This window comes from Xenopus tropicalis, chromosome 6, assembly GCF_000004195.4.
Source record: "Xenopus tropicalis strain Nigerian chromosome 6, UCB_Xtro_10.0, whole genome shotgun sequence".
Lineage (NCBI taxonomy): Eukaryota > Metazoa > Chordata > Amphibia > Anura > Pipidae > Xenopus > Xenopus tropicalis.
In genome coordinates, this window is record NC_030682.2 from 16,174,797 (window position 1) to 16,198,100 (window position 23,304).

Consider the following 23,304-nt stretch of genomic DNA (forward strand, 5'->3'; position numbering starts at 1 on the left):
CCTGCCCAGACTCAGGAGGAGTTGGGAGAAACTGGTGTGCACCCTCTCTGTGCTGTCCTTAGGGTATTACTATCTTATAGAAGCTGTATGTGAGTAACCCCGCATATTGAATGTCTCTGACAATAAACCGATTCTATCAACTGCAAGAACCTTCTGGCACCTTGATGGACTCTGGTCTTTTTTCAATCCTATGTAACTTTACACTGCACACTTATAGTGAGTTGTAGTTACACTACACCATAGCTCCATTTGGTCACTTCCACGTAGCGAAGGCCCCTCCTGAAGGCTTGAGTCACATATACCCTATGCTCTTAACCTACACTAGCCGTGCTGTCGGCTTGCTTACAGCCAAGAAGGGGTTTACACGCATCAAGCAAATTAAAGCCCAAAACAACCAAAGTACGTTTATTTTCAACTTTGGAAAATCTCAATATTGAAAAAAAAAAGTTTGGGAATAAAATATACAAAATAATTACAAAACGTTTATTCTTTGCGTTTCAATATTTAACAAATCAAGGCTTTTTTTCCCACAAAAAATACTTTTAAGTAACATTATTTTACATTTATATTAAAAAAAAAAAAAGAAATGGAGAGAAAAAGAAATAAAAACAAACCTCATGAAGGCTCTTTAAAACAAACTATAAACATACTATGGTACAGAACATAATAAATTATGTTTCCTTTTAACAAAGAACACATCCCAAGAAAAGATGCATATGGTTTATCTTCTCTGCCTACTGCTGAATAGATCCAGGGAGGTAAACGGATTCAGAAACACAGGGTCGGCAAGAAGAGGGTAAATACCTTCTGAGCTCCCCCAACTCACAGTGCACTCCGATGGCCGTGGTGCAGGGATCCTTCATGTCGGATCATGTAAATTTATATGTAAGAATGTTAAGGAAATTGTACAAACAGTGGAATGTAGAATGGACAAGGTATCCGTACAATGGAAACAGAAGGAATAAATAAAATGTAGGTTTCCGATTTTGAAACTGTAATTGGTGTTGAATAATGTGATCTTGGTATTGCTTCTATAGCAACACTTGGAAATAGTAAAATAATATATTAGCTACCTTATACACTGAACTCGACTTAAGAAATTCCCCCAAACTCTACTAGTCCCGCCCATCTGTTCCACTTCCTGCTGCCTCCTTTACAAGGCTGTGCAGGGGGGCCGGCAGCACTCAGCACTGTAGGACAGGAACCAATCAGCAGCTAGGCTGACCAGATAGGGAACTGAAGCCTGTTTATGCTAATGTGACTGCAAGATAAGCTATCCCTCGACTATAGTGTTTCTGGCAGGGATTGTTAGGACACACCCACCCCTCATTTGAAAATTGGACAGAGAGCAGAGAGGGTCTATAGGGAGCTTAAAGATATTGATCATTGATCAGCCTAGATTAAAACTTTTACTATGTTATAGAATTGCCTATTCTAAGCAACTTTTCATTTGGTCTTCCTTATTTCTTATAGATTTAGATCTATTTGCCTTTTTCTTCTAACTCTTTGCAGCTTTCAAATGGGGGTCACTGACCCCGGCAGCCAACATACTATTGCTCAGTGAGGCTACAATTTTATTACTTTTTATAACTTGTTCTTCTATACAGGTCCTTTCCTATTCATTTACCATCCTCTCATTTAAACTGCTCTCTGGACGCTAAGGTAATTTGGACCCTAGCAACCAGATAGCTGCTGAAACTCCAAACGGCAGAGCTGTTAAACAAAAAGCGAAATAACTTAAAAAAAACAAACAAACTACAAATTATAAAAAATTAAGACCAATTGCCAATTGTCTCTTTTTGTTAAGCACCTCTCCATTTTGGCGCTCTGGTTGCTAGGGCTTTGTTTACCTAAGCAACCATGCAGTGGTTTAAATGAGAGGTGGGAATAGGAGAGGTCCTGAGCAGGAGAATAAAAATTAGCAATAACTATAAAATCGTAAGCTCACAGAGCAAATGTGTTTGTAGCTGTTGGGGTCAGTGACCCCCAAATGAAAGCTGGAAATATGTAGGAGTTGGAAGGCAAGTAATTCTAAAAACTATATATATATAAAAAAAATGACCAAACTGCTCAGAACAAGGCATTCTATAACTTATTAAACATTAATGTAAATGTGAACCACCCTCTTTAATAATCCCTCCTATAGGTGAAAACCTTCAGAGACTACTCCAAATTCTATCTGTCTTTTCATTGCCTTGGAAATGTATCTGCAAATTCCTGCAACTGAGTGAGACAAGTGAAATGCCAGGAAAGAACGATTTAAAAAAAATTCCCAACATGTCAATTACTTGTTACGCGTGATTTAAAAGAAAGAAAAAAGACTGGGATATGTCCGAATCGAATCCTGGGTTCAGAGTATTCACAGATTGATACACAAGGAGTCCAACTTTATATTCGCAAAGGATATGATTCATAATCCAATGTCTGGGTGAGAACGCCCGTCAGAACAAATTCTGCATTGTGCACATCTGGAACAGAGGAACAAAGTGATAAAGCACAAGCAGAAGATGAAAGCAGTGAGGCATTCCGCACACAAATGATCAGCCTTACCGATGCTGCCAGCAAAGTATTCTCGGCACAGATGAAGATCATTTTCGCAGGATATTAAAATGATCTCAGCTAAACGCTAATGGAAAAATAAATAAAATGAAAAGTCGTTAAAGCACTATAAAAACAAACAAAAAATCCTTGGTGCAAAAATGAACAAATAGTATTACGAGCTAAACTCTCTGCACTCACCATATATCATAATTTAAAGAACACACAGGTTACAGAGAATAGCCATTGGAGATAGCACCAGTGGGGAGCCCTTGCATGTCCCAGGGTGCCCAGGGGCTTTCAATGGTGCTAGTTGTAGTGGTCCCCAAACAATGACGGTTCCCAGAAGGTTTGCACCATGTTGCTACACCACATTGTACCCTTCTAATGCTTGTGTTTACAAGCTCTTGAAGAAAATTTGAATCAAATAAATAGTTTAAATGTTGTCCCATTGACTTCAACAGGACCTAGCTAGCTTTTAGATTCTGAAGTTTCACAGTTTTTCTAGCTTAATAAATTAATAGATTTAAGGTCCCTGGCTAGGTAGGTGGATTTAGTAATTGGAAGTGTCCCATTCACCAAATACTTTATAGGTATTTGGCCCAGCCTCTTTATAGGTATTTGGCCTGTCCATTGCAATTTGCCCATTTTATCTCAATAGAAAACTCAAGAGAAGGCAGAAATAATGGGGGGACAAGTGACATCCAGAAGTGTTGGCTTTGGGGGACATTGCCAAATCCTATGGAGAGAATCTGCCACCTCAGCTTGGCATCAGTGGTAGCTGCTCTTTTTTGTTTCCTACCAAATAATTAAACAGACCTAATTAAATAGACCTGGTGCAGGACTTTGTACTATCTATCATTGGAGGGTATTAAGAATTGGTACAAATTATCCGTTCTTACCACTGATCCTATACTAAGTCTCCCACCCTTCAAGATGGGTTTAGTGAAAAGGATCAACACCAATGTCTTACTTCAAAGCAGATATTGACACAGAAATGTGAGGGTATGTTTTCATTCTGAAATCCATCTGATCTGGAAAGACCTGTCATGCCCGTCAGTGCACATGATGAGGCAGAAAGGGACTGGCGTGGACTGATGTTTTTGCCAAGGATGGAGAAGATAACCTAGTGTGATTAGGTCCTTAACTTAGATTGAAACAGATGGTCAACCAGCTAAATCCAGCTTATGGAACTAATTTACCTTACAGTATTTGACCCCAAACTGCAAGGGAGGCCCCACTTGGGTTGGTGCAATATATTGCCTGGGGTAATCCATGAGGCTAGGAAGGATGAGTAATTTTAGTCAATACTTATTCACTGTCCAGGATACTCCAGTAAGAATAAGGGTAAGAGGCGATTAACTGTTTTAAAGGAGAAGGAAAGGCATTTTGGCATTTTACTGCAATATTTGCCACATTAGTGCCACCTAGAACACTATATTTATTCTGCAGAAAGCTTTACCATACCTGAATAAAGAGCCCAAGAAGCTCCCTCTGTTTGTTTTAGATAGAAGGGGAAGCCATTTTAGCTTGGTCTCAGTAGCTTCCGTGCTGCAGCTCTAGCTGCTCGTAGCTCAGATAACACAGCACAGATGGAAGGAGGAGCAAATTCTGATTGGAGGGGGAGAGAGTAGCAAACTGAGTAGACTAGTGCCCGTGCCCTGAAGGACTTTTCTCAGAAAAGGAAGTCTGATACAGAAGCACATGTATACACAAAAGATGACAAGACATCCTGTGTTTAGAGGACTCAGTGCAGCGTTTCTATGCAGCTTATGGCTGTATTTACATGGACTTTTCTGATAAAGCTTACTTCATTTTTACCTTTCCTTCTCCTTTAATACATGTAACCTTGTTATAAACAAATATAAAGCCCCACATACATTTGAATACAAGTCAAGACTGCAATGGTACAAGCAACTGCTGTGGAAGCTCTAATAACACTTACAGACATGATCTGCTTTGTACAAATGAAGCACCTAAATCCCATTATACAATATACAAATCATTCAAACACTGCAGACGAGAAATTAAATTTGAACACCTACTTTATTTTGCTTATGTTCCATAATTTTTCGGAAAGAAGGCTGCTTCATTAATATTTTTCCACCAGCACATTCTACGATGGCCTTCATTGTTGAGAGACTTGGGCAAATTCCAGGGGTTATATAAAAATACTTCCCCTACAATGATACAACAATTAAAAATACAATCTTCTTTATTTAACATATACACAAATAATGTAATAATAATAATAACGCTAACATCCATTTTATTAACTCTGTGTTCCAGTAGCTCTTTAGTGCTATTCTGTTAAAGGAGAACTAAAGCCTAACTAAAGAAGTAGGACAGAAATGCTGTACATTATGTTTTGGGCTTCTGTACCAGCCCAAGGCACCCCCAGCCCTTTAGCAAGGAGGATCTGTGCCCCTGAACATGCCCCAGTAGCCCCCCATCTTCTTTTCTGCTGATTCCCAGTATCTGCTCTGTGCTACTGTCACTTAGCTGGGCTTAGGGGCCAACTCACAATATACTGTATATATAGATTATATGTAACAATATAAGGCTGATTAGTAATTAATAAAGATAATTAATACATGGAAGCCCAGAAACAAGTGTAATTAGCATCAGAACTGTAGCACCACCTTATATTAGATGCCAGCCTAATATTGCAATGACCCCTAAAGCTCAGCTTCTCAACAGTTGTGCAGAGCACATTAAGTATGTGAGTGTCTCAGACACTTTCCAAGATGTTGACCCCTGTGACAAGTTTGAAGTCCTGGATCATTGCTGCTATTGAGGTGACAAAGCTCTAGGCTAATGCAATAAGTTCAGTATATAAAATTTGGCATTTCTAGCCATTTTCATTTTTAGTTGTCCTTTAATGTAATTTTATAGTTAAAGGAGAACTAAATCACAGCACAGAGGAAGGCACCGACACCCTTGTTTTTGGCTTCTGCACCAGCATAAGGCCTCTCCAGTCCTTTAGCAGTGAATATCTCTGCCTCTTTATTACACCATCTTTGCTGCGGATTCAGGGAACACGCACTGGGATGCTGTTAGTTACACAGGCTAAGTGACCAATTATTCAAATTCACATTACATGTTAGTAATTTACATGGCAGCACAGAAGCCTACACAGTCAGCATTAGAAGTATTCCTTAGGGAAGGCCCTTAAGCTTTTCTAATCAACAGCAGCCCAAAGAACACAGTATGTGCTGTGCCACTGACATTGCAAGATGGGAAGTTCCTACGGACAAATTCAAATGCATGGATCATCACTGTGATAGGGCTGCTGAACCTGTGGGATGGTGCAGTAATCTCAGCAATTACAGCCATATTTGTTTAGGCTTCTCCTCTAAATCAAACACCTGTTCTTGTATGCCTTTCTTCTATATCAGAGTCTTATGCAGCTACCCCTGCCCTGCTCCTATTCTCCAACAGATGTCTATGGGGAGTCATTATTTAGAGGCTGTTTTACAGATTATGCATTATTCACATCAGTCCCAGCCATTGATGCTCCCTTTCATAGGCAGGGATAAAGATAAGAGGTAGCAATCATATTTTAGCAGATATTATTTAAAATAATATACCTTAAAGAGAGGAGTAGAATGTGCTCTTTTTAATGATTCTTCCAAACTGAAACAGAACAGCACTTCCGCTTCAGCGTCCCGTAATATGTAATTCTGCTCCTCTAAAAAAGAAAAAAAAAATATATAAAAAAGGAGACCAACATGATAAATTGTAAATACATAAAAATACTAAGATGAAAGTATTTGTCTTTTGCATTTATGGAGTTGTTTGTGGCTCAGCTTGCAGTTTTTCCACTGGCCATACACGTTATCGTAGGACCAAGCTTATCCTGAAATAATCGTATAAAAGTAGGATTTGTCCATTAATACTACAATTTCAAGCGATAGCTGAAGCTAGGGAAACTACCTGATTGGTCCTGCAAACAACTGGACAATGGGCAAATGGTTAATGAAAATTTTCAAGCCTGTCTGACATTGAATGAAAAAAAGTTAGATGTGCGATTGTTCGGTGCCCACTAATGGCCACCTTAAGCTAGTAAATTAACCTTCTTAATCCCCACGATCTTATAGTGGAAGCGTTCACTCCCAAAAAGGGAGGAAAACTTAGTTCTCAGTCTGAGTTAAGGTGAGATATGGGAAAATGCCCACCTCGAAGGCCAGTTAGTGTGATTTTTTGGGTGAGAATATATTGGATACCCTAGATATTCTAGATACCATAGGTGAAGGATAAACTTTGCTCTACCTTACCATGCTTGACTAGAAGTCCAACTACCACTGGCCTAAAGGGAAATTTAGGTGAATAAAGCAGTCCTTTAAGTGTCTTGTCGACTTTGCAAAGCAGTACAGTTGTACTCACCAATAAACTTTTGGGATTTGAAGCTCTCATCCAGCCACTCGGGGGTAACAATGTGCTTTGCCACTGAAATTGCAGTCAAGAACTTTACAGTCCTAGTCACTTTGTTGGCAAGCAAGTGAGTGCATTTCTGAGCCGAATCAGCCACTTCGCCACCAAGAATATACAGTTTCTGTAAATTGAAAATGCACACAATAAATACAGCTCATACAGTGCAAACTCTATAGCCCCCAGCTATATAAATATACAAATATGCTTAATTCATTGTAATAAGAATTATACTATTTTGAGCTTCTTCCATCATGACCAGAATCAAAATCTAAAATAGAATCACCTTGATATATTGCTGGACCTGCAGCGGATCGAATCCAGTAAACATCACATGAGGCGTCAGATCAGGTGACAGCTTTTTAGTTGGAGGCGGAATATCTTCAATCCTGAAAAAATATATACACATATGCCTTTAGATAAAAGCATCAGGTTATTCAGCTGGGCTGGTATAAAAGGTGCCAAACGGGAAGGAAGGAATTGTTCCATGTTAAAGTCGTTCTGGGACTTGAAGCCCCCCACCCAGAGGTAGAGTGTTGTTCATCTTGCTTGTGCTATATATTAATACATGATGATGATAGATAGCAATGGAAACTAAACTATGAAGATATTTATTTAGCAGCAACACAAACATCCAACTTAATCATAGGAAATTAATTAAGTTACAATTTATTGCATTCAAGAGTTCCTACCTTGGGCGTTTAGGTTGAACAGCAGGCTCGTTTTGCTTTGGCTTAAGGGGCACTCGAATACTCTACGAATTAAAAAAACAAAATGACATAGTGTGCAGTAGTTTTGCCAACCATGACACGACTGCAGTAAACAATCTACTGAAATGTAAATCTCTAGTCATTCCGACCTGCCCTTGGGAGTTAAAGCTTGAAGAAATGGATTTCATGCAACTCTGCCAAAGGCTTATTGTAACTATTTACTATAAAAAATACACAATTTTTCTGATCCAGCACTAGCCTGGCATGTAGTTGTCAGCATTTTACTGCTAATCCAATCCCTCTGAAGGGTGTTTTTGACAAATGGAAATAGATGAGCAAGAAAAGTGTTAAGCTTTTTGGATTATGGATAATAAATCCCTTAAACAACCCCCACTGGAAAAATATACTTTATAAGTAGGGAAGCATTCACTTAATATATATCCCACAAATAATGTTTAGTACAATCTATTGGCATAGTGTATCTGAATTAATCCACATTTATACGTGTATTCACATTCAACTTTTGGTTTGAATACAAGTTCTGTAAACAATATATGTCTTCTTAAAAATAAGCTAAAACTTTACATAATTATAAACCTATCATAATAAATGAAAAAATAATAAAATCTGATTTACTGAATCTCTTACCATAAGAAGTTCTGAGGACACTTTCAAAGGCATTCTCCAAGCATCTTTAAACAAAATAAGATTAAAACCCGTGAGAAAAAAATGGACAAACACATTGAACACATTTAAACATGAAAAGGTAGAAAGAAATTGTGGAGATTCAGTCAAACTTTTTGAGGGAAAGAAAAGAAGGTAAAGAAGGTTGTAAATAAAGTTAAATTAAAAAGAAATTTATAATAGCCTAATAAAATATGTGAAAGGCTACAATCATCTGTATCTTGTTGGTTTCTTATATAACGTTTCCTGTGGGCTTTGGAGGTGCAGGTTAATATCAGATGACCAACTCTTATATTTTTTTGCCTGCCACGAAGACACATTAATGACAAAATAAAACAAATGAAAATTTCTTTACCTAGGAGATTTGTAACCAGATGAGGTGATGGTGCAAGAGGGTCCTGAAGGTTAAATACTGTGTATCGGCTGTGCTGAATTTGACGCAATGCCTCAAGGTTTCCGAGAAGAATATCACAAAGCCACAGTGCATTCACACATGGTATCCTCCACTCTTTGGCCTTCTCATACTTCAAGCCGCTGGGCCTGTTAACAAATGCAATTATTAAGTTAGTATGCCACCAGGCACCTATTCTGACTGTCATGTAAATCCACATGGTCAGGGACTTCAATTGTCATGAGGATCTATCATATGACCAGAAAGATTTAGGAAAACTCTCATTCCCAGCTCTTGCGAACCATGTACTGTACAACTGCCCTAGTAGCAATCACTGAGTGGCATTCTATTAAGGCTAATGGAGCAATAGGCTCAACCTCGGCTTTAGCAGATGTCTTCCCATCCAATCTGTCATGTTTCTCCAGAAAAACACGAAACTATGCATTTTTGTGTTGACATCCACCCCGTTGTGAATGTGAGTGCATTGGCTTGCCTTAACCTGCAGAGAAAATGCAGTTGAAGAGAAGCCGAGGCTGCCCCTAGTGTGCCATTAGCCTACCAGAGTACTAGGTGATACAAAGTGCACAGTAGTTGTTTGGTGGGAAGAACATCTTCCTCCTTCTGCACAAGGCCAATCCACAGCCACTGAAGGGTGCTATCCAAACCCTAAAATTACATCCTACTTCCTACCAGAGAAGGAACCGCATATCTGCCCACAAAATGTAAAGAAAGCAGCTACAAAATCACCCCCTAAATAAGCCAATGTCATGTATTGTATTTCACTTTGTGCAGGGGTATGACATTTGATTCCATACCCACCATAACCATATAACGGAAGGGAGGGGTACATATTTCTTCTACACCTTAACAACATTCAGGGTTTGTAGTGCAGGGCACCACACAGCAGGGTGATAAACAGTGAACTCATTACGACTAACTGTTCAGCTCATGCTTGTAAAAACTGCCCTGTGGAAGAAACTGAATTGTCAGTCCAAACTGTTCATTCAAGGCTGCAAGTATATAAAAGGCAGAGGAAAAAGAATATAAACTACCATTACTTACTCTTTACAAACGAGAACAGTGTTGCTGCGACACAGGTATCCAGTGTACTTGGCACCTGCTAAGTAGGCCATTAGTTTCAGATCATCCCTGTCACTGTCAACAAACCCTGTCACTGAAATGATCTGGAAAAAAAAAAAAAAAGTGACAGGATAAATACATCTGAAAAAAAGCTTCATTAATTAGTTAATAGCGAAAGACTGATACAGGGCACATTCTTACATGCTGAGAGCAGGGCTTCCCTCCTGGTGGAAATGCTACAGGGAAATGAAGGGCTCTGTATGGTGGGACCATTTTCTTCTTTTTTAATACTGCATTCAGCCAGTGAGCAGTGATGCAACGCTTCCTCTCTTTCAGTGCCTAATTAATAAGAAAACAATCAGCTGTTAATATGGCAGAAGCAGAATTAGCCACTTAAATCAGACCAAAGGGAAAGATTAGTATTTGCTTTGAGGTACAGTTAGAGTTATTAATTAGCCTGACCATGAAACAACCTCACTGCAGACAAGGTCCATTGAATGCAAAGGCTAAAATCTTAGCAAGGACACCAGTGGCTAATGGCACACCATAGGGGCACTTATGCATTTTCAGGCTGCCTGTATGAGCAACGACAGGTAGGCAGTTGCCATTCAAGTCAGTGGCACTTGGTGTGCCATTAGCCTATTTCAGGTTAGCGAAAGCATGGGTGTTGGGAAAATTAATAGGTTTATGTCGTCATACCTGAGCATACATGCTACTGACTTGGCTTTCACACAGAAGATGAGTGCACCTGCTTGAAAGTGTTGCGTCCACCGTACCACCATGGGTCTGTATTATCTTTGAACCAAAATGAGAAAAAACACAAAAATGAATTTCTAATAAGATTACACAGAGCAGTGATTGAAACATTTAAATATTCAACAATTCCTTGTTAATATAAGCATACATTATAAATAAAACGCACAAAAATGCATGCATTTAATTAAGTACCCTATAAAGCTTTTAGATCTTTTCCAAGAAGACCTGAATGGCAGAATATTGATTCTGTTTATAGCAGATTATAGGCATTGTTTTTCCAGAGGTTCCAGTTAAGTAGCAGACTACAAAGACCCTATATCAGTACCACTCTAAAATTTACTTCTGTTTCAGGCACAGCATGGTGCTAAAATGTCACCCCCACAGCTTTATCCATGGTGATATCCATAAAATAAAGATCAGTGAATACAATACCCCCCCCCCCCCCCCAGAAACATACCCGCTTCCAGGTTGCAAGTAGTTGTTTATCAGGCATTTGTTCTGGATAGTCGGCAATTGCGAACACACAGCCCAGCAAGAAAAAATCTTCAGGAACTGTAAGAAAAAGTTTTTCATAAAATCGTCTTTTTTTTAAAAAATTTATTAACTTAAAAATATATAGCACAACTGAAGTGGCCATACACAGACTGATAAAAGTTGTCAAGCGTTAGGCCAACATAAACATAAGATGGCCATACTTGGCAAGGGCCTATCGGGGAAAAAATCTTCCCCTCTATAGGCCCACCTTGGGTGGGAGATATTGTGCTAATGCAATAGTTTCGACATTGGGCCAAACGACTGAAAGGATAGGGAAATTTGGATGAGGTCCACATCAATGAGCCAATGCAGTCTACGATCCAACGAAAAACTTGGGCTTCAATAAAGACTCTTTTGTATTTTTAATTGGGAGTGCAGAATATGGTTATGCAGAATTAATACCCCGTGGATACTGGGGCTTTTTCTGTGCTCTAGTGCCAGTTGAGCACCTGTTACCCCTCGGCTTTGAAGTTATTTTGCCAAGCTTCAGAAAAAATCAGAAGCTTATTGGCCAGTGTACTTGATCTTTAAGTTTGCCCAACTAACATTCAGCCAAAAACCAGACAGATATCTATTAATAACATCTATTATTATTATGCAATTAAGAAAACCCTGCATCTGCGCATGTTGCGTCTCCACTGGCCCCAGTCCAGACAATCAGATCAGCCCAATTTGGCCTAACGCATGCCCTGAAGCTGGAGTAGGGTCAGGGAGTTTAGCACACTTTCTTTCTTAACTTACTGTCCACAGAAGGATCATGACCATGCAGCTGATGTGGTTGTAGTGGTTGCTGATTAGCCATCTGTTGGGTTAATGACATTTGCCGCTGCATACGCTGCTGTTGAAGCTGCTGAAGCTGCTGCTGCACCTGGTGCAGATTATGTTTATGCTGCTGAACCTGCTGCGGCTGGAGCGAGGACTGAGGCGGAGCCCCTGACTGAATTTGTTGCTGCTGAAGTGCAACCTGCTCTATCTGTGGCTGCATTTGCTGCTGATGCGTTGTCTGTTGAATCTGCTGCTGCTGAAGTGTTTGCTGCTGCTGTTGTTGTATTTGCTGTTGCTGCAGCTGCTGAAGCGTCTGCTGCTGTTTCATTTGCTGCTGAAGTTGAAGCGTTTGCTGCTGAAGCATCTGTGGTGGGATCTGATGTTGGTTTGCTGCTGGAATTTGATGCTGAATCTGTATATTCTGTGTCTGAATCTGATGCTGTTGTTGCTGCTGGAGTGTTTGTACCTGTAACTGATGTGTCTGCTGCTGAACAGTCTGTCCCTGCACATGATGCTGTTGCTGCTGTAGTGTCTGAGGCTGCAAGTGATGCTGTTGAAGAGTGTGTGTTTGTACTTGGTTCTGCTGTGGCTGCTGAAGAGCCTGGTTTTGTATTTGCTGCTGCTGCAGAGCCTGTGTCTGAATCTGTTGCTGCTGAAGGACATGTGTTTGCATTTGCTGCTGCTGGAGACTCTGGCTCTGAAGTTGCTGTTTCTGAAGCATCTGTTGTTGCTGAAGGGAGTGCTGCTGAATCTGCTGCTTCTGTTGAAGAGTCAAATGCTGTATTTGCTGTTGCTGTTGGATCTGTTGAATGCTCTGTTGAATATTCTGCTGCTGAAGTGCTTGTTGCTGTTGAATGATTGGCTGAAGGGTCTGTTGCTGAAGGTTAGACTGAAGCGTTTGTTGCTGCTGAAGGTTTGGCTGAAGCGCCTGCTGTTGCTGAATAGTAGGTTGAAGGGCCTGTTGCTGCGACGGGGTTTGCTGAATACTCTGTTGATGTTGAAGAATTTGCTGAAGGTTTTGTTGCTGAAGATTTTGCTGCTGCATATTCTGCTGTTTCTGCTGCAGATGCTGCTGTTGCAGCTGATGCAGTTGCTGCTGCAGCACGTGCTGTTGCTGGAAATGTTGCAAAGTTTGCTGCTGTGGCCGATGTAGCTGCTGTTGAGGATGCAGCTGCTGCTGAGAAAACTGCAGTTGTGTGAAAGGGTGCTGCTGATTTACTTGGGGAAACTGATGTTGTGGGAAAACCTGCTGGGTAATTTGCTGTTGCTGCTGCTGTTGCTGCAACTGTAAAAGCTGTTGAGGCTGAAGCTGTACAAGGGGATGATGTTGTTGCTGCTGCTGCTGCTGAGGCTGGTGCGACTGTTGTATCAAATGTTGTGCTTCGGATGTCAGAGGTTTAACTTGACCAAACAACATTGCATTTGGATGGCCTTGCTGCGGATGATTTACTTGTTGCTCTAAAGATTTGGTGGAAGCAGACAAAGTCTGCAAAATCTTAGGGAGGGGAATAAAAACAAAATATGCAGGAGTTAATTGTTTATGTAGATCGCACAATAACTTAGACTATGGATAAGGAGAGAAACTTTGTGAAGATATCTGTTGGGTTTTTACATGTCTGTGTAAAGAAATATTCCCTTAAAGGGGTTGTTCACCTTTAAATTGACTTTTGGTATAATGTAAAAAGATAATAGATAAAACTACACACTAATCTATTACTGCCACTTATGCTGGTAATACAATATTGCCCTGGAACAACACTCTGATGCCCTAATCTATACACAAGGAAACAACATTGTGGAGATGCTCGGCTCTATATAGGTTCCCCCCCTATTACGCCCACTTATCTAGCAATTATTCCTCTACTGCCCTAAAAGTGTGTGTGCTCATAACAATCACCTATCAATATACTCTGAACCTGCAAGTTGTAGTCACTGGCATAACCATGTAGAAAATACCCTGAACAGCAATAAAGTTGGGGTGGCCTACACCCACAAAATAATACTTCAAATAAAAGATTCTGAAGTCCTAGAAGGGGCTACCTCCAGCTGAACATCAAAGTAAACAGAGGGTGACAGACATTATCTGTACAGATAACTGCACAGTTGGCTTAAAGGAGATTTTCAGCTTTGAGTTTTAGAATGATGTATTAGAATTATTTTACAATTTGCATTTAGTCTTCATTTTTTATTATTCATAGTTTCTTAGTTATTTCAATTTTTGTTCAGCAACTTTCTGGTATGGTGTTTCAGTAGCGATCTGGTTGCTAGGGTCCAATTTACCTTAGCAACCATGGAGTGGTTTGAATGAGAGACTGGTATATGAATAGGAGAAGACCTGAATAGAAAAATTAGTTATAAAAAGTAACGATAAAACAGTAGCTTTACTAGGCAATAGATTTTTGGCTATGGGGGTCAGTGACCCCCATTTGGAAGCTGCAAAGGGATTAGAGTAAAACGGCAAATAATTAAAAAACTGTAACAAATAAAAAATGAAGACCAGTTAAAAAGTTGCTTATAATTAGCCATTATATAACATACTAAAACTTAAAGGTGAACCACTCGTTTAATCCACAAGTAAATAAGAGAACACAAGACATTTAACTAAAATAGCATGTTATATGACACAAACATGATAAAGCAACTTACATGTGCAACATTGGACGGCCTATTGACTTGCTGTATATCAGCACTATTAGTTATGTTCCTTAGTGTTCTCACTGCAGGGCCGTGGAAAGCCATCATGTCTTGTCTCTCTAATCCCGGGGCTCCTGGGAGGGAAGTGAGCAAATTATTTCGTGCTTCAGGAGGCAGTATATTTCCTGGCACAGGAGGAACATTAGCACATAAATTAATAAGTCCAGAATCCTTGCCTTGGTGCAGTTGTCTTTTAGCAGTGGACATCTGGGGCACTTCTGCTGGGGTCCAGTTCAGATTTCTTTCCTGTTTCTCAGGAGAAGAGTCAGAGGAATCATCAAACATGAGTTCACTTTTTATCTTCTCTGAGCTGATGCGTTTTGGAGAGGTCTTGCGTACAGGAGATCCTTCCCGAGATGTAACTGGACTAGATTTAGATGAATATTTATCTTCGTCGCTGCCATTTTGAGACTCATCATTTTCTACCTCTTCTTCCTCTTCCTCCTCTTCTTCATAAACTATTAGTCTAGGATGGTAAAGTTCCTCATCCTTTTTGGTTTTCTCAGATACAGAGTCCATGACCCAATCGGGTGTAACAATTTTTATGTTTTCTCGTTGGAAAGCATATTCATATTTGTTCTAAGGGAAGAAAAATTCGAGCAAGTGAAAACAAGAAGCAATGTACCTGCATGATATAAGATCACTAAAAATGGAATTTCTTTTTAATGCTTTAATCTCTCTTAGAGAGGGTTGTACCACAAAGGTTCCCTATTGCCTCCACCAAACCTCAAAAAGACGACAAAATATTTTAAACATTAAGAACTAGAAAGTGCAAACTAGGAAACCAACAGAAAAGCCTCATTGTTACAACCCTGTAGGAAAGCTAGAAATCTGCACTGTTCCAAGTTTAACTGAAGAGTCTTGCACATGTGATTGGAGGACCAGGTCTGCCTGTATTTCTTAAATTGTTTGCAAGATGGTTACAAGAATTTGAAAAGCTAAAATATTAAAATACATTAGCACCGATAAAATGGAACTTACCCCTTTTGGTTCAGGAACAATCAAATGAGTACATTTCTTATTAAGATTTAGCTGACAGTCCCCGCCATAAAAAGTAGTGAGCGCCCAAAGAGAATTGCGGTCCTCAGGTGATACCTAGAAAAGGAAAAATTATTTTAAAAATATATATATAAATATGCAAAGATGATCATAAAAATAAACTATACAATTATAGACAATTTGGAACTATATATAGCCTTAAGAGAAGGCTCTGCTGAGACTAAAACGTTGGTTCAATAAATAATCACTTTATTTGTTTGAATAGCTCCCATAAGTATGCTACTTTTACCTTTATATATCAGCCATACATCAGCAAGCAATTTTAGATACATACCTGAGAAAGGCAAGCGGTTACCCCAAAGAATATCTGACCCGATTCTGGAGAAAATCCATTTTCCCTGTATAGTTATGTTAAGGTAAGAACACAAAGAACTCAAAATAGATCTTAAGGTATTTGTAACCAATCAGAGCTGCAAAAGGTTATCCTTACCTTTGTCACATCACAGCAATGATAAAGCTGTTAAAGATTTTCACTATTCAATTTCCAGTGTGTCATGCATCCATCATTTAACAAAACAATTTAAAATAATTTAAGAAAACTATAAGAAACCAGGGTGCTTTCTTCATGGAGAGCTGTGGTACCAAAAAGTAAAAGCATTTAAAAACCACCCCGAAAATAAAGTATGTTGGAAAGGATACGGTAGGCGAGCTCCACAGCGAACAGACAGTATCACCCAAGAAGGCTGTAAATAAAACACAAAATATATAGTTATACCTCTAAAAAGTTAAAAAGGAATACACAATAGTCAATCTTTTTAGTTATGGTTTCATTTTTTTGTAATAAAAAGTTGTTTCAGCTTTCATCACTTTCAACATAAACCAGTCTGCTTCTGCAGTTTATTTTCATAAAAGAATGGACTAAACAGACCTACCACCTTCCCTGTGTATATAGCAAGGTCTATTACACTCCTGGAAAGCTAGGTAAGTGCAACATCTTCCCACATGTTTAGAGCAAAATGACGCTAATTGCTGGCCAAAATCTGCATATAGTCAATTGAGCAGGATACACAGGTTTAGGCAACTGCTTAAAGATTAGATCTGGGCCTGCACTAAAGCTGGCCATACATGTTACAATTACAATCTTTCCTGCGACCACTGGTCTGTACCCTTACATTGACGTTCGGGGCTGAATTGTCAAATACTGAGGTAGAACCAATAGGAATTCTACCCTTGACAATTCAGCCCTAAAACCAGCTTTTGCTCAGGCGTCTTCAATGGTGCCCGATAAAAATCTTTTGTCCCTTCCGACAAGAGGACTGATATCCAAGGCTTTTGCTGACATTGGTTATCTTGTCGATCCACCATACCCGCATTGAATATCGTGCAAGATAATACTGGTGCGTGTATGGCCAGCTTTACCAATAACCTAAGCAGTGATAAGTCTGTTTGGCTGTACACATTTTTTCATTTAATTTAACACCAATTTTCCTTCTAATAAAGTAGTAAATGGGCATGGTGTCTGTCATTCAGTATGCTTGTGATTTTTCAGATAAGGGATTGTTTCATAATCTTGAGCAGATTAGCCCCCCATTAATTAATCAAAGGCAAAAAGTTTGCCAAGGAGCAGTAACCCACAGGTGATTTGGAAATGCTACCTACTAACTGGTTTCTGTAGGTCATAAGGAGTGTAGCAAACGTTGCACCATATTCTACCCTACGAGTTTCAAACAACAAAAACATTTGGATTGTTTTGCAATCAACACTGATTTACACTAGAAAAAAAAAAAAAAAATAATAAATATATATATATATATATATATATAAACTTTTTAAATGAGATGCATTATCCACTTAAATTGGAGAGCTGAACACAAAAGATTTGCAGTCAGGGCTCCTGGACTCCCCAAGACAAACCACTTCATCTATTTTGTATATACCTTAAGTATGAGCATAGCATACCTTTACTACAGGAAGATCAAACACTTCACGAGCTTCTCCAACCTCTGGATTGTCACCATCTTCTGCAATGATGTGAGTAGCAAGAGCATTATAGGAGACCTCTTTTGCCTTTCCAGCTTTTAGCATCTGAATAACCTAGGCAAAAATAAATATAAGATTAGAACACAATGGATAATAGATCAATTTTTTTTTTTTTTTTTTTTTTTTAAAAGGTCAAGTTTTACATATTTTCAAAAGCAAAACGTATATTACATAGATCATTGGATTGTAAATTGTGTAAAGCATGCACAACAACATCAGATAAGAGATAACCATGGAATGTTAATGATTGAGCTAATTAATAGTCATGACAAGCTAATGGGCTCCCAAGGCTTCAGACACAGATTAGCCAGCCTTCAATATTCATGTCATATTCATGTTATGTCAGAATAATAGCAGGGGCCCATATTTTATGAAATTTACCTTGAACACCCTGCTTTGTTAACTAGGGCAGGCAACGTGGCAACACCCACTGTATTTTCTAGCATAGTAAGGCTTTGCAATGGGGACCTGGCTACCATGATGTGATGGCCCTAAACCACTCCCAGGAGACAGACTAGAGGGTTAAACACTCTAAGCATGTCTTAGTCATTGGCCAACATCAGACCAAAACAGAGTAATCAAAGGGCAAGTCCAAACCATGTGGAGAAACTACCGCTTCTTGGGTAGCGGTTGCCCTGCCTCCTGCCAAATCTTTTAAGTTTGATGGATATTAAGTAAAAGTGATTTTGAAATTTATACTGTATCATTCTGTTGTCAGTAACATTACATTACATTTATTTATAAAGCGCCAACATATTCCGCAGCGCTGTACAGTAAGTGGGTTACATACATTGGACATACAGAGTAACATATAAAGCAATCAATAACCGATACAAGAGGTGAAGAGGGCCCTGCCCAAAAGAGCTTACAATCTACAAGGAGCTTACAATCCCTTCCCATTGGCCTGGAGTTAGGCCAGGAATTAATACAATCCACATGTGGCACGATTAAAAGGTTACTATAGCAGGGTACTATAGATACTAGATAAAAGTTTATCAGGGGGCCAGATGTAAGATCTCCTCAAGAGTGGGGGTGACCAGCATTAGTGAGAAAGTTACAGAATAATTTTCAAACCGTATTTGAAAGTGCACCACAAAATAACGGCCAACATTTGGTAGGCCGAGAATAAGCCCAGTGCAACATTAGCCAACAAAATGATACAAGATTAATGATACTGATTCGTTAGGAAAGCATGATTCAATGTATGTTCACGAAGGGTGGGTTAGGTCCCCCTGAAACACTGATGCACAGGTAGGGGGTAAGCTCCACGACTGCATGAAGAAGTGTGAGTGCAGCTTCTTTAATATTTCTGTAGTCACAGCAATGTATGGCCAGTCAGGGTATTATCTGTAAGAAGTGTGTATGTTTTCTCAGTGTTGGTGTGGGCATTAAAACATTCTGTGCATTAAGTTACCAAGAAATGCCCTTTAGGGTAAGAACCCACAGAGCAAGTTTGTCGCCCGCTATAGATCTCTGCTATCGCGGGCAACTAACTACTCCGAAAAGGCTTTCCACCGGCAACAATAGCAGCCGCCAGTGGAAGGCCCTATTGTTGCCGGGGGAAAGCCTTTTTGGAGTGGTTAGTTGCCCGCGATAGCAGAGCGCTCTATCATGAGTTATATTAATTCATATGCCAGAGCCATAGCATAGCAGTTATATATACAAAATAGTAAAAAACCATTGCAAATTTGTAATGAATGTGTATTGCACAGTTGCTTAGAATTATGTTTTCTTTTATTAGGCAAAGAATTATATTTTGGGTTGACTTTTCCTTTAAAGATAAAGTATTCTTTAAGCAGTGTGTCTGCACAGGATTTCACACAGACTACACTAATACATATAAAGAAGCTGCAGGAGGGCCCATGCAGGATTGGGAAGCTCAAAAAGACTTGCATCATCCCTCTTGTATGCAACCAAGCTGTCCAATCCATTCACTCATAACATGACATGGATAGAGGGCCCAAAAATATTTTTGCAGGGGGCCACTGATATAAAAGGAAAATTCTAATGATTGATATTTCCTACCAAAAATACTAGTGCACATACCAGTCTAAGCCTACACTCAAAGGTAAGAAGGATGTTACTGACAACAACTTTCAATGTGCTTTAGCCAGTTATAATCCAGCAACATTAAGGGCGAATACACACTCGGCGATTAGTCCCCGCGACTTTTTAAAAAGTTGCGGTGACTAACCCACGCAATGAAAATGAGTGTGCGACCTGTCATGGCGACACAATTATACTCTATGGGGCTGATTTACTTACCCACAAACGGGTCGAATGGAGTCCGATTGCGTTTTTTTCGTAATGATCGGTATTTTGCGATTTTTTCGTATGTTTTGCGATTTTTTCGGATTCTTTACGAATTTTTCGTTACCAATACGATTTTTGCGTAAAAACGCGAGTTTTCGTATCCATTACGAAAGTTGCGTAAAAAGTTGCGCATTTTTCGTAGCGTTAAAACTTACGCGAAAAGTTGCGCATTTTTCGCGTAAGTTTTAACGCTACGAAAAATGCGCAACTTTTTACGCAACTTTCGTAATGGATACGAAAAACTCGCGTTTTTACGCAAAAATCGTATTGGTAACGAAAAATTCGTAAAGAATCCGAAAAAATCGCAAAACATACGAAAAAGTCGCAAAATGTTCGTTTTCAAGTCGGAACTTTTCCAATTCGGGTCGGATTCGTGGGTTAGTAAATCAGCCCCTATGGGTAAAAAGTCACTACAATTAGTCGCCACAACTAGGCTAATTAAAAGTCGTGGCGACTAATAGCCCCGTGTGTCTTTGCCCTAAGGGTGAAGACACATGGAGCTACTAGTAGCAGCTACTTGTCGTGGCTACTAAGGGCAGGGGGTACACAGGGAGATTAGTCACGCCGCAACAAATCTCCGTTGTTGCAGGCGTCTAATCTCCCCCCAATGCCATCCCACCGGCTAGAATGTAAATCGCCGGTGGGATGGCATACACGGCACCTCCTCTCAAGACAACTTCGGCAAATCGTGGCGCCGCATATGCCATCTCACCTGCGATTTACATTCTAGCCGGTGGGATGGCATTGGGGGGAGATTAGACGCAGCAACATAATGGTCTCTACGTGTGTTTTAACAGAGGCAATTCTCAATATGGCCTATGGCAGGGGATTTTCTGGTGTTTAGTAGCCATGACAAGTTGCTGCTGCCAAGTATGTATGTATAACTTTATTTATAAAGCGCCACAAGGGTACGCAGCGCTGTACAGTCTTACAGAATACAAAATTACACGCAGGGAGGACAAGTGTTATAATAAATAAATACAATAAATACACATATGTATATATATATATATACACATATGTATATATATATATATATATATATATATATATATATATATATATATATATATATATATATATATATATATAAGTCCAAGCAACAGGCACTCACATCTGAAGGAATCACAGATCGCCTGAGTGCAGTATTAGAGTTGTAGTTTAGAGAGCAAAATTGGAAGAATGCCGCACTCACAGGGCTTAGTGTAGAAAATTAGAGTAGTTTATTCAAACAAAAACCTAACGTTTCGGCTGGAACCTCACCTCTTTTGAAAAAGGCTGAGGTTCCAGCCTAAACGTTAGGTTTTTGTTTGAATAAACTACTCTAATTTTCTACACTAAGCCCTGTGAGTGCGGCATTCTTCCAATTTTTCTCGCTATCTATCTATCTATATATTATATAATATATATATTATATATATCTCTATATATATATATATGTGCCATGTGGTATGAGACACAGTAGGAAGGAGGTCCCTGCCCCATAGAGCTTACAAGTAGCCCCATGTGTCTTCACCCTAAACTATACAAGACTGTGGGACTGGAAACTGTATTTTAAACCTTAAAAAGCAGCAGGCCTATCGAGTTTATGACCTGTATGAACACCCACTTCCAAGCATGGCAAACTGCAGCCCTCCTGCTGTCAATCATCCCCAAGACAGACAACTTGCATGGCTGCTTAGCTGCCCCTGCAGTCTGCATGGATTTCTATGCATCCCAATACAACACCCAGGCGCATAAAGATTAAAAAGAGGGCCAGAAAAAGACGCAGCTGTTAAATAAACGCACACTTCTACTAGTTCTATTAACTCTTCTCTCTGCAGCAACCCCACTGAGGACCACTTTTTAGCAGGAAGTGCCCGCCCTACGTCATCACTACGTGCCCTCCGCTAAGCCCCGCACTGAGCGCTGCGCTCACTATTTGGCAAGCCCTACAACATCCCCTCCATACAGGCAATAACCCAAATTCTCTCACTCTGTGGCAACGAATGGGTCGAGTAAAGGTCCAGACAGGGGTAGGAACATGGCTCCGAGTGCCAGTACCAAGCGCAGCCGGTTCTGATCTGCTGGGTTAATAATGATACCACCGAGTAGGTAGTTCTAGTCCAATAAGAGAGGCGTAGGGCCTGCGTTACCTTAGGGTCCAAGTCACCGACTGGGTAAAACTTCACATCTTTGAACATGTCCTCAGGAACTTTCATCTCTTCCTCCGCCATGGCGGCTTGGCAGTCCGGGTGGCTGCAGCAAGTACCCCCGGGAATAGAATACTACGGTTTGCTTGGGACTAGTGCATTTCCCTATTCCGCCATCCCAGTTGTCGGTGCCTGTTGGCGGGAATCAATGAGCCAGCGGCAGCAGCGGCCCCACTGCTCTGTAACTCAGCCGCCAACCTGAGCGGAGGGCGAGTCGCCGCGGCATGTACCATCTCAGCGGGAGGGGTGGCCGAGCCCCGCGTAAGATTCCGAGAAGTCTTTCACAGCCGCGTTTTTGTGGGGGGTATCGAGATGAAGACAAGTCTTACGTGATTTCATCTAATTATTGCTCTAGGGCATGGCTAATATCCTGATAGCGACAGAATGAGAGGTGATCGATGGACGTGTTCCCCCTCCCCTCGGAGAGATATGGAACGTTCTGAAAAAGTAGGCGTGGACTGAGTGCCATATAAATATGTAGGCGCTTTGAAGAATAGGCGCCTTTTCTACTCCGTACGGGGTAGGTTAGGTACTAGAGGTAAAGTGTAAGCGGACCGAGTCCGGTCCTGTGGCGCCATGTGCTGCTCTTGCAGTAAATATTCGTATTGCTTTCACTTATTATACAATGCAGTGGCCTACAGGGTATGATTCTGTAAATGATATCCTTATTATACAAAAAATTGTGAATATCATGTAAATAATGCCATTGTAATATGCAAGGCTGTGAATATCCTGAGAATTATATCCTCATACAGTTCTTAATGAATTGATAGGTTTTAATTAGAGCGCTTAGTGATCTAATTTTTTTGTTTAGCGTGATTTACAAATAGGGTTGCTGGTGAAAGTGTTGCTTGATGCCAATGTTAATCATTTAGGCAAACGTTAAAATATGTATGTGTGTATAACTTTATTTATAAAGCGCCACAAGGGTACGCAGCGCTGTACAGTCTTACAGAATACAAAATTACACACAGGGAGGACAAGTGATACAGGTATGGGATCCCTTATCCGGAGACCCATTATCCAGAAAGCTCTGAATTACGGAAAGCCCGTCTCCCATAGGCTCCATTTTAATCAAATAATTAAGATTTTTAAACTTGATTTCTTTTTTCTCTGTGATAATAAACCAGAACCTTGTACTTTATCCCAACTAAGATATAATTACCCCTTATTGGGG

At 40.0% G+C, this 23,304-nt stretch overlaps 1 protein-coding gene across 2 annotated transcripts; it reads right to left on the bottom strand.

Annotated features, from left to right (window-relative positions):
• Positions 1 to 391: 391 nt before the first annotated feature.
• paxip1 (PAX interacting protein 1) lies at positions 392 to 22,862 on the bottom strand. Of its 2 annotated transcripts, XM_031903716.1 has the most exons (22): positions 22,071 to 22,862; positions 17,542 to 17,676; positions 16,282 to 16,325; positions 15,917 to 15,980; positions 15,565 to 15,678; positions 14,760 to 15,162; positions 14,536 to 14,657; positions 11,866 to 13,384; positions 11,048 to 11,142; positions 10,534 to 10,629; positions 10,036 to 10,173; positions 9,817 to 9,938; positions 8,719 to 8,903; positions 8,328 to 8,371; positions 7,662 to 7,723; positions 7,256 to 7,358; positions 6,925 to 7,093; positions 6,129 to 6,229; positions 4,584 to 4,718; positions 2,551 to 2,626; positions 2,408 to 2,468; positions 392 to 885 (listed from the first exon to the last, which is right to left on the bottom strand). In XM_031903716.1, exons 1-22 carry the CDS (start codon positions 22,149 to 22,151, stop codon positions 870 to 872), a joined length of 3,885 nt encoding a protein of 1,294 aa, XP_031759576.1. In that variant the 5' UTR covers positions 22,152 to 22,862; the 3' UTR covers positions 392 to 869. The 2 variants fall into 2 exon arrangements, with proteins under 2 accessions (XP_031759576.1, XP_012821142.3); XM_012965688.3 differs by having other exon boundaries at positions 14,536 to 15,162.
• Positions 22,863 to 23,304: the final 442 nt, after the last annotated feature.